The 12149-nt window shown below is 45.7% G+C and overlaps 1 protein-coding gene across 2 annotated transcripts in view; it reads left to right on the forward strand.

Moving 5' to 3' along the window:
- Nucleotides 1–12149, forward strand: part of LOC124233067 (neuroplastin) — a 65335-nt gene that overhangs the window by 47504 nt on the left and 5682 nt on the right. For both annotated transcript variants that reach the window (XM_046650135.1, XM_046650134.1), the window contains exons 4-5: nt 4478–4611; nt 8142–8415. In XM_046650135.1, coding sequence (XP_046506091.1) covers nt 4478–4611; nt 8142–8415 — 408 coding nt within the window. The remainder of the gene's footprint in view (nt 1–4477; nt 4612–8141; nt 8416–12149) is intronic.

Here is a 12149-nt window from a genome sequence, read left to right on the forward strand (position 1 = left end):
GACCCGACCTCCAGTCATGTGCTAGATTGATATAGAGGTGTAATTTAATTCTCACAAGACCTCTGTGAAGTATATGGGTATTATTCCCATTTTACAAAAGTAAATACTGAAACTCAAAAGATCTTAAATGACTTGCCTTAGGTTACTCAGTTAGTAAGTAAGAGTCTCAGTAGAGCCCAGATTTCTCTGACTTCAAGTCCAAAGCTCTTTTCTTTACGCTGTAGCATATGGAGTAAACTCTGACAGGTGACTCAGCCCACCTCAGGTCTAGAGTGTTCTAGTACATCTACAAGCAAAGATAACATTTGGGCAGTTTGCTATGCGGTTACCAATAATACATGTTGTATGTTTTTATTTTCCTGGACTCTGTCTAGTTTGGTTTATTTTCCCTTCTGTACGGTAAAGTACAGGAAGCATGGCCTCTGGAGACAGACAGCCCTGACTTTGGATTCTTCCTTTACCATTTACTAGCAATTTAATTTTAGGTGTTAAATAACTTTTGCAAACTTGAGTTTTCCAATCTATAAAAATGGGATAATGTCTGCTTCATCTGGTACTTATGTTTGTTATCTACTGCTGCTTAATAAATTACCGTAAAACTTAGTGGCTTAAAACAGCAAACACTTACTACCTCATAGTTCCTGTGGGTCAGGAATTAGGAGCAGATTAGTGGGGTGGTTCTGGCTCAGGGTCTGTCCAAGCTGTTGGCTGGGACTGCAGTCATCTGAAAGCTTGACTGGGGCTGGAGGATCTGTTTCGCAGATGGCTGCCTCACATGGCTGTTGGCAGAAGACTTTACTTCCTCACTTCGTGGGCCTCTCCGTAGGCTGAGTGTCCTCCTAGCGTGGTAGCTGACCTTCCCCAGAGTGTGTGATCTGAGGGAGAGAGCAAGGAGAAAGACACATTGTCTTTTGTGAACTAGTTTCCAAAGCTGCACATCTCTACTTCTGCTTTATTTTCTTCATTAGAATTGAGTCCCGGAGGCCAGCCCACTCTCAGGGACTGAAATCAGGCACCACTTCTTGAAGGGAAGAATATCAAAGAATTTGTGGACTATTTCAAACTACCACAGGTGGACTCTGAGCCCTACGGGGCCCCTTCTCTGACCTCTGTTGACTTGTGCTCTGAGAGCCTGGTTACCTTTCTTGTTGTGATCCTCTGTCCTGCTCAGCTGGTGGGGCAGGAACAGGCTTTCTGATTGAACAGCTACCGTAAAGGATAGAGAGAAGTGAAAACACTTTTCAGTGACCCAAAGGCTAAGCGGTAGTTGTTGTAGTCACTGCCTATGAGGGTAGAGTGATGTGGCTTGGGTTAATTTCCTCTCCCAGTACATAGTGATACTTCCACCATCCCAAGGGTAAATAATCAGGGCCTTTTTCTTTTGAGTACATTAGGTAGAGGGGATATTCCTAAGCTTCATTTATTAATCTTTGCTAAGTTGAGGAGAAAGCAGCAATAGATCTAACCATCAAAAAAACTTTCTCATAGGCTGACACTGTGTAAACATGGCCAGCAAAGTGTGGTGGTGGTTAGCTAAGTTACTAGATATTCTCTGCACGTAGTAGCCTTGAAGGCCATGTTCACATCTGTAAATAGAAGCCTCTGTAGAATACTGAAGTAGATGAATGAAAAGGGGAAGCGGTGTTCTTCTAAACACCAAGGCAGGAGTGAAGACCATCTGTACCTCTCTCCACAGGTCTTGGCCTTCAGTCTGTGTTCTTTCAGAATAGCAACTTTTTAGGGGCTGTAGAGCCATAAACCATCTCAACTTTTAGCTTTCTAGATGGTTCTAATGTATAATTTTGGGGATGAGTCCTCAAGGCAAAAGCTGATGGTACTGAATTATGGTACTGTTGGAATTAGTCAGATAACTGGGCCAGAGTGGGTATTCTCTGTGGGGCAAAGGAGAAGGAAAATGGAAAAATATATCACATGGATTTCTGAAATTTGTGTCTTCACCCTGGACTACTCCCCTGAGCTTTAGACTTGATAGTCAACTGCCTACTTGACAGCTTTACTTGGATGTTAAAGAAGTATCAAACTTAACGTATCCTAACCTTTGAACTCTCTGTTTTTATTATCACTATTGCTCCATCCACAAACACAACAAGACAAAACAAAAAAAACCCATCTTGACTCATCTGTAGTCTTCCTCATCTTAGTAACTGGCAACTCCATTCTTCTAGTTACTCAGGCCAAAAGCCTTGGCGTCATCTTTGACTCCATTTTCTCTCATGTCCCACATCCAGTCCATTAACAAATATATTAACTCAACCTATAAAATATATCCAAGATCTCACTTCTCCTGCTACTGCCCTCTTGCAAGCCAGTCTCTCCCTTGCCTGGATGACTCTAACAGCCTCCTGATTGGTCTTGCTTCCACAGTTGTCTCTCTGCAGTTGTTATTCACACAGTAGCCAGAGGGAGCCTGTTGAAACGTACGATCGTTTTATACCTGCACTTAGTGCTCACCAGTGGCTTCCCAGAGGACTCGGAGTAAATGCCAGAGTCGTTTCAGTGGCCTACAAAGTCCCATCTGATCTGGGTTCCATTTCTCTCCGATTTCATCTCCTACCACCTTCCCCTTCCTCACTGTGTTTCATCCAAGCTCCTCCATGCTGTTCCTGTATGTAACAGGCAAACTTCTGCCTCAAGGCTTTGGCTTTTCCATCAACTTGGAGTGTTCTTCCTGCAGATATAAGCGTGGCCTACTTCCTTATTTTCTTCATGACTGTGCTATAATTCACCTCATCAGAGAAGGCCTCCCCCTACCACTCGGTGACATGAAGGGTGCTCAAAAAATGTTTGTCAGATGAATGAAACACAATTAGAGGCAAAACGTAGTAGCTCTTCTGCTTGCTGTGCTCCCCGCTGCCTCATGGTGGTGTTCAGTGTATGGCCATGGAGGTCATTCCTTGGAGTGCTTAAGATGGTCCTTAATATTCATTGACTGAATGAAGAAAGCTCTGAGGAAGGGTGACCATGTCAACCAGTAGGCCTGAGAAGTGACTGAGTGGGCTGTGGGAGAAATCTGGCCTTTGGGAACAAAATGGAGTCAGCCTGACCCACTCCCTTCTGTAATGAGGAATTTCGCCTGAAAAAGAAAAAGACATTTCCTTTATAACATCCTATCTAGAAAACACCTCTCACTGAGTAGTACTAAGCAGGTCTCAGTTTGGCGGGCAGTGGGTATAGAGAGAGCTTGTGGCCTTGTTCATTCCATTCCTGTCCAGGTGCCTCTAGAGGTGGCGTGGGAAGTATAGTCTGAAAGTAGCAGATCTTCGGATTATTTTTAAGCCAAGAAAAGTCAAGCCAATCAGGGGGAGCATGGGACCAGCCCATGATATGATGCAGTTGTACAGGTTTTACAGTCTCAAAATGAATGTTCTGACATCTTATTTATCTATCCACGGACACTGGATATAAGCAGGGGCTAGAATTATCTCCATTTGATACTGGGTATAGAACTGAAACACAGAACAGTTAAAGAGCCAGCAAAACTAGAATGTGGACCAGTCCTATTGATTCTCTTTCCTTCTTGGCCAACAAAGTGACATCTGGCCTACTTTGAGTTTTATTGCTGTCAGATTACTGTAACTCATGAGGTATGGGGGAAAATATAGTTAAGATCAAAGAAGGCCAAATTCAAACAATTTGTCCCATCTCAGGCTTCTTGGATCCTTGAAACTTAGCTAATTTTTAAACCACAGGTACTGTTTATTTCTCCCTAAGTGGTCCCTAAAAGCAGAGAAGACCAACGGCCTCTAGCATGTCTAGAAGTTCCCCACAGGATTGGGTCATTGAGATTACTGCGAATGAGGTGTCCAGGCCAGATTCTTAAGCTGTTAATAACATCTCTTGGGAAACTAGTTGAATTTCCTTTATTCCTTTCTTCCCCTTGTGAAGACCAGTTTGCTGGATTCCCTCTTTCTTGGGAGAGCCTTCACCATTGATATTCATCAGACAGCTTTTCTGGGCATTCATTGTTTTTACATATCTCGCAGTAGGACTTGATTTTCGGTCTTTGATCTCGGGGATCTCTCATTTCCTTGAGGGAATATATGACATTTGACATAATCCATAATGACGTTAGTGCGGGCGTTTTAAGAAGAAAACCATGACTGGTAGAGGAGATGATAATAGCTTCTGTTTGCATTTTCTTTAAAGGATGGCTTAATTTAGGGCACCAGAGCCTGTGCCCTCTTCTGGTAGGTTGATGAACCACCTACATTATTAGTAGAACTTCATATATAGTAATCCTGATATCTGCTAGGGGCTTTAGTGGGCAGGAGATAGGGGATGGGGTTGGTTCCGTTGCTCTGTTTTGACCTTAAATGCATGTTGTCAAAACTGAGTATGAGGGTGGACCTAAAGACTGACTATATTAGAAGTAGGGCTCTGAGCCAATAGGTAGGGCCTTTATATCCTGTTCAGAGTAGGCCTCCATAGTAACTGTGTTCAACACGCTTTCTCACAGCTGCTCCTGACATCACTGGCCATAAACGGAGTGAAAACAAGAATGAAGGGCAGGATGCCATGATGTACTGCAAGTCAGTTGGCTACCCCCACCCAGAGTGGATATGGAGCAAGAAGGAGAACGGTATGCCCATGGTGAGTAGGAGGCAGCCCTGGTTCTCTATACCTCGGTCTCTGGTTGCTGCAGTTTCTCCTGGGGAGGTCCAGACATCTAAACCAGCTGCTGCAACCTGCCGTGCTGGCATGCCTCGGGTCACCCTTTCTGAAGCCGTGAACGATCATATCGTGTCTCTGGAGGTGACTGACAGTCTCTGTCCAGCATGGAATCCCGGTACACGATTGGTTAAAGCTGTCTGTCTGGTAGGAGAGTAGACTGCTTGCCTTTAAGATAGGACACTGAAAGAGCTAACCCCAGTCTTAAACTTTAACTATTATTTTAGTCCATTTATCCTAAAGAAAATATTGTTCTTGAAGTGGTCTTAATGCACCTTTCTTGTTTTCTGGGAAGATAAGGCAATGAGAGCAATTATTAGTATATTCCTGGAGTGCAGGAAGTGCTGATTAGGAATTGAGGCAACCTGATGAGCCCGAGGGTGGCCTTAGACATTGGCAACCTGACAGTATCTGCTCCAGAAAAGGTCAAAAACATCTTTTCCAGTATGGGATGAATCATGACGGTGTTGGGAGAGTCAAAGCTTTAGACTCTCACCTTCTCTCTGATTTAATGACAGTTGACCAGTCTCCTTTTCTGTCAGAGGGGGTGTCCCCAGGCCGTATATACCCAGCAGTATACTTTTCAGGCATCCTCTGATTGTCAGTCTTCAGACTCAGAAAGGATCCCACAGATCATCACTGCAGCTTCTTTGGAAAGGTTACGTATTAACCAGGGTTCATTAGTGGCAAAGCTAAGGGGGAAATCCAGTTTTTTTATTCAAGCCCCTTATTCTTCCCACTCCATAAGCTCTCAACAATAACATGTCAAGTAGTGATAAGGACTCTACGTAAACAATGATGACCAGATTTCAGAAACTCGTAAGGGAGCAGGATAGGAATGGAGAGGTGAAGGTACTGTGTTGAGTATTTTCAGAGTAGGCCCTGAAAGATCAACAAACTTTTCATTTCTAAGGTGCTGGCAAGGAAATGCCTATTTCTCTCTGTTGGTCCCTGGGTAGCAGGGCCCTTGAGCTTTTGCCAAAGCAGCTTGGGATTCTTCAATGGATGTTTTCATCTCTTCCGTTCTTCTCATGTCTGCGAACTCTCATATTCTGTTGTATTTTGAAAAACATTAAAAATCAAAGATTACTACTTTTCTTTTGCTTTCAAGCTATATATCATTTGGGAGACAGAAAAATTTTAACGAAAGAGGGATGGGTAAAAGCAAAGCTATTTCTAGTTTGATGCCTTTGAAAACCAGTCTGTTGAACAGCCTAAACTTGGTTGAGTACTGAGATAAAATACTTTCAATTTTTTCTAGACACTGATTTCTGCACTTCTCTAACTTCTTTTTCTAGACAGATCCTGTAGCTTTCTAGGAGCTGTTTGTTGTAAGGAGTTTAGTGCAGTGCAGAATTTCAGTTGTGTCTCGTCCCCTCTCCCATAGCCTGCAGGGGTGCAGAGGATTGTGCTTGTTCTTTATTCTTGGTTGGGTGGGAAGAGGGGACAAGTATCACTCATCTGACTTTTCTTGTCGTCCGCTCTTGGTGGTTGCTGCTTCTGTGGCCTCAACTGACTGGCCTCTTTGTGGCAGGTGTTCAGATGCTGGATCTTGTGGGAGCTTGTGTGAGTTTTTTAGGAGACCAGTTCTCGGATAGGAGAGATCCACTCTGAGTGGACCTCTCTGTTTCCTGCTTAGCTCCAGCCACAGGTATTCTAGTCCTGAGCTTCTCACTGCTGGCGTCTGCTCACCTGGAAGGCAGCCCTCTTAGGTGGAGGAAACTTGAACATCATGGCTCTTCAAATGGTGGAAGTGTAGGCTGCTCTGCCTTCTTACCTCCAAATAACCCTTTTCCAAGATTGAGAGGCATAGAGCACACTGGAAAAGGAGAGATTTTCTTCTTGGCACCCGAATCTTAGAGATTCTCTTGGTGCCTGTTCCACTTGGCTGCAGGGTGGAAGGGTACCGTGCCAGGTGTAACTCTTTTCCTGTCACCTCCACTCCTGCCCTGTCTTCTATAACTGGGAAGGGATGGCGTGGTTCAGGTGAAGACGGGGTGAGCTAGCTTGATGGGGCTTCTCTTCAGTAAGCCCTGGAAGGACTATCTACCCCACATTTGTTTGAGGTTTTTTTTTTTGAGTATGGGGTACTTTTGATGGCTCTTTCCTTAGTCATCAGTTCTGCTACATTAGGACAAATCCCACTCAGTACCTTATTCTGCCTTGATTGAAAAGGTAACAGTTTCTTGCGTATGATAGTATTCAAAGTACCCATTGAAGGCTTGTAGACCAAAGATGACACTAATCGCCTCTGGTCATAAGTGAAAAACATGGAATTAGGGAGGGACTGGAGCAGGAGTTAGAGAAGTTGGCAGCTTTCCAAGTCCTAGAATGGAAGGTTCACAGAATAACTCTTAGTTTGAAGGCTTTGAGTTTCCCATTCCAGCCATACCCACACTCAGTGCAGACACAATTGTATCATTCTGGGGATTGTCTTCCCCTTCCCCCCTCCTATTGGTGAGTAAGCTTGAGTTGTTGCATAACTGACACGTGTCAGCTTTTCCCTGCCAGGATCCCCTGAGATCCGTGCTCCGAGCCTGTCCCAGCTCCACACAGAGCCCTGCCCCTGTGCTTCCCGCCTGCCTGGAGCGCTCCTGTCCTGCCTGATAACTCTCCTCCCCACAGTCTACTTCAAACGTTAGCCCTTCTCAGAAGCTTTCCCTGGTGCTTTCTGGCAGTGGCCACTTACTCTGTGCCCTCCAGCGCTCAACGTGCTCTTTGTTGGGGCTTCTTACCACGTTCCTGGAACCATCCCTTTGAAGATCTGGTTCCCTCTGGAGGCCAGCCTCCTTGTTCATTTTTGTGTCATACTTTTCCCTTTCTATCTCGCCTCTCCCTAGTGTAGGATATAAAATATGTAGCATACATTAGTAAACATTTGTTGATTGACTGAATAAACTTTCCTTTAACCCTGAAATTCGGGAAGGGAAGTTAGGAATTTCCCCCACTCTGACTAGGAGCAAGTTCTTAGTATTGTTTCTGGAGGAAGTTTAAGGAGACTTTCCAGAATTCACCAAGTGTGAAGTAAATGTTCTGGTTTTGGAGTCATCAGACAGGCCTCAGGTTCTGAGATATGCCTGACCATGCCACACCCCTCCTTCTCCCTCCTCCTGTTTCTTACCTGATGTTTGAAACAGCACTTTCTAGATGGAGTTGATCTTTTCCAGGTCTACAGGGTAAGACCTCCATTCACTTTGTAGAAGTTGAAGTCTAAAGGACCAACGGCAGGGGACACTTTTACCCTGGCTCCATCAGAAGCTTGTTGATTTGTTGTTATTGTTAATATTGAAGGGAAGTCAGTAATGAAGTGCTCAAAGTTCCTTGGACAAAGATGCTACCAGACACTGCTCCCTCATTCCAGCCAGTGTCCTGCTAAGAACGTCTCCCTGTCTTGGCCACTAACTCATCTAGTCTGATGTCTGTGTGTTCTTACTTTTTCTGCTCCTGAGCAGGAGATTGTCAATACCTCTGGCCGCTTCTTCATCATCAACAAAGAAAATTACACCGAGCTGAGCATCATGAACCTCCAGATCACAGAAGACCCTGGCGAGTATGAATGTAATGCTACCAACTCCATTGGCTCTGCATCCGTTGTCACCATCCTCAGGGTACGGAGCCACCTGGCCCCACTCTGGCCTTTCTTGGGAATTCTTGCTGAAATCATCATCCTTGTGGTGATCATTGTTGTGTACGAGAAGAGGAAGAGGCCAGATGAAGTTCCTGATGGTAAGAGCATCCCTACAAGATAGCTGTACTGTTGGGGTTGTTTCCTTGGGGTGGTTTCCAAGCACCCAGAGAGAACTGTAAGGATGCTGGGATTCAATCCCAAAAAGAGAGAAGGAAAATTCTTACACTGGTTCCTCACCCCCTACCCCTAATATTGGCCATCTAGAGCTATAATTCTTAGCTCTAACCCTCCATTTGGGTGTTCTCCAAACCCCACTCCTGTCTGCCCTTCAGGCCCCATCTGGGGAATGGGCAGCTGTCAGTCTCTTTGTTCAGCTCTGTCCTCCTTCAATACAGATCATCAGGCAGATTGAGCTTGAGGAGAATCCAAGTCAAGCCTAGAAGCCACCCCAAGATCGCAGGCCACCTGGCCTTTCAGGCAGATTTAAGGTATCTAATTGGTTGTCACATGGTTGCCTGGTGTAGCCTCTGTAGGTAACTGCCCAAGCCCAGTCAAACTGTTCTCAGGAAAAGCCATTGGAACGAGCCAGCCTTTGGTTCTCATGGTTGGCCCCTTCGTTAGGTTTTCAAGGTTCTTGGTGAAGCAGGCACCTCCGGTCTGGCTCTTCTGTCTATCTGACAGACAATAACGGTGGAGAGCGGCTGATGCCTCCACCCCTCTCCGCCTCCACCAACCCCTCCTCGCCCCAGTTTAAGACAGGTGGCTAAGCAGTACCGCCTGGAGTCCACGCCCAAGGTGGCACCCTCAAGCTGGTCTAGGGTCAGAGAAGGGAGTGGAGAGTAGCAGCAGAACCACAGCGAATTGTTAAGCATTGGGAGGAACAAGAATCTTTAATTGTTGGACATGCTCAGAGTCAGAAAAGTCCTGGGCAGTTTTTGTATGCTTTTTGTCATGGATGTGCCATTTCTAACCCTGTGATTACAATCAAGGCGGAGCTACTGATGGAGACTTGTCTCCATAGAACTTCAGATTCCTAACTAGCTCCCCCTCCCACCCTCCCACTCTGTAACATCACCAGCAGAAACAAGGTAATTGGCTAGGCAACCGTTACCGTCACTTGCCTGTCACTGACTAGACTGAGGGTACACACCTGAGCTCAGTGGAGGCTGACATGGGGTGATGGTGCGAGTGCCGGCTCTAGTCTGGCTGTCGTGGGCCTGTGCTTGTGCACTGTGATACTGTACCCTGCCCCAGAGAGTTGTCTGTGTCCCTCTGGTTGACCCACAGGACTGCAGCCCCCCACCCTGTGTGTCAGTGGAGAAAACTAAAGGAGGCCTGGTGCTCCCTCAGCAAGAGCGCAGCCCTGCAGGCAGCGGCGGCTTCGGGCTCTGGAGGGCTGTGTTGGAGGGCAACAGCCGCTTCCCCTTCTTTGAGCTTCTCCTCAGCAGCTCCTAGATCTCTGCCTGCACTGAATACGGGGAGGATTATAGTGAGGCTGGTGACAAGGGTTTTTGTGGAAACTGGCACTGTGTGTGGGAAGAGCTGGTGGCCTCCTCTGCACGTGCATGTCACCAGTGAGCTAGGAGGAGAACGGACGGCCGTCAGCTGCCCAGGGCTTTGACCTCCCTTCTCCTGGGCCCGCAGAACTGCTCTGCTATGAAGTGAAACGACTTTCTTGGGATTTTCATACATGCATGGTATTTTTCTCCTCTAAACTTTTCTCTTTCCTGCTACAAATTAGGATTCCCAAAGCAGAGAACCTGTATTTAGACCTGAGAATAAAGGAGAGTTGCCTGTGTGTTTTCAGTGTTGGCTCATTGGGAACATTTATGCCTCAGTTCTGAAAAGGACTTTTTCATCCCCTCAGAATGCCTTTGCTTTGCTAAATACCACTTTTCTCATCTTTCCTTTATAAAGGTTGAGAAGCAAAAAGTCAGGTAGGAAAAGGCAAAGCTAAGCTTCAAAACTTGATTTTTTATTTTAAGACAAGGCTGGCTGCCACTCTCTTGGCAGACTGACACATTAGCTTAGCATGTCCCCATCAGAGGTCCCAGTCTTCCTCATAGGAACCCACTTCATTTACCAGGCTGCTATCCCAGCATATGCGGAAGACTTGCAGGTTAGGTTGGAGGATGGTTAACGTTGGTTCTATCTGACAAGTGCAGACACCTGCCCAGGGAAGCACAGCCGTCTTTTCGTAAGAGCTCCAAGGCTGTTGGACTCTAATGGGGACCAGTTTGTTGTAGGAGGCATCTGTGGCCAGCAAACCTTCTGAACAGCTTCCTGGAGGGAAAACTACTTCTTTTAAGCTAAATTATCATAGACAGTGAATGAATCCTACGTAAAAGAGATGACTGCAGGGTAAGTGCAAAGTCAAACTTCCTTGCTCGAGTCTCTTGGAAGAATACTGTAATGCAAGCAACTTTTACTTGTTTGTTGTTGAATTGGGGTGAAAAATCTGGGGTGCTGGAATTACTGCAGTGTTTGCCATCTTTCCGTCCCCTTCCTGACAGCCAGTGTGGTCCAGGCTCCATTTGCCATCTCCACATCCCTGCCCTTGCTCCAGCATGTCCGTCCCATAGTTTTCTCCTTTGTCTCTCTACCTCTTCTCAACTCCTCCTGCCTCCTTTTATCTTCTCTCCTCCTGGAAGAGTTGACGTTCCTCAGTGAGTCCTCCTCAGGCTGTGGCTGCTGCTGCTTTAGCCAGCTTCCCCTCCACTTCTTCGTAGTTCATGGAAGAGCAAACTTACCTCCTGTGCTTTCTTCCCATGTGCCCCTCCCCAAATTTACAGACAGATATGTGCCATGCACTCCTTTTGAAATGAAGAGGTACATTATATCTGATACAAATCTGGAGTTTTAGAGGCGATGAATTTTTACCTGTCACATAACTGCCTGTGGCTCTGTGTTGACTGACTTATGCCATGACGAAAATGGATTTTTTTATAGGCATATGTCTTTTTCTCTGGCAAAGAGGCACTTTATTATCAAGATATACCTATGATTTATTTCTGCCTCACTGAACTTTTTCTATCTGAAAGAAGTTCATATGAGACTCAGAGTACTCATATTTGGTCAGTCTGTGTTCTGGGTAACTCAGCCCCTCGCTAGAAAAGCACTAAGTGCACAAGACAAAAGTATAAAAACACAAATTTGAGCTTACAGAGTTTAGTCTGAGAATATTTCATTAGAAAGGCAAATATTACTTTAGATTTCTCACATAGAAAGTGCCCAGGGTTAAGGTTGAGCTGCTTCCAGAGAAAAAAAAGGCCCATGTCGTTTTGTGTACTGGCGTATAGTCAGGACATTTTATAAGTGAAACTCACATCTAAATTCCTTTGGGCCCATGTTCTGGTCTCTGAGAATCAGGGTCCAGTAGGTTGTCTTGTGGGTTTGATTATTGCATGTCACCTTTTACCATCAGTGTTTTCAGTAACAGGTGAATCATGGAGCCAGATAAGGGCCTTGTGTTTTCATTCACCTCGTGACTACATTCCCTGAAAACGACAGTTCTCTAGAAAGACTAGGTCCAGCCGGTGTCCCTCTGGCCTTCTGTCCGCCCTACAGCTGGACGCATGCGTGGAGCACACCTTCTGTAACTCCCTGTCGCCTGAGCTTGGCGTGAAGGGCGCGTGCTTTCAAGTCTCTTCTCTCCAGTGCCCTGGTGAGGTGTGGAGAGTGAACCCGCTTAGCTGCTGGGGCCTGCAGTTCTCCTGGACATTTTAGAGACCTCAAATGAAAACAACAGAAACTGATTTAAGAAAAGAAGTGCTGGCATGAGAAAGAATTTTCTGTCTTCACATTGAGGAATAATTTTTATAAGCAAGTCAAA

This window comes from Equus quagga, unplaced genomic scaffold (genome assembly GCF_021613505.1).
Source record: "Equus quagga isolate Etosha38 unplaced genomic scaffold, UCLA_HA_Equagga_1.0 153_RagTag, whole genome shotgun sequence".
NCBI classification, from domain to species: domain Eukaryota; kingdom Metazoa; phylum Chordata; class Mammalia; order Perissodactyla; family Equidae; genus Equus; species Equus quagga.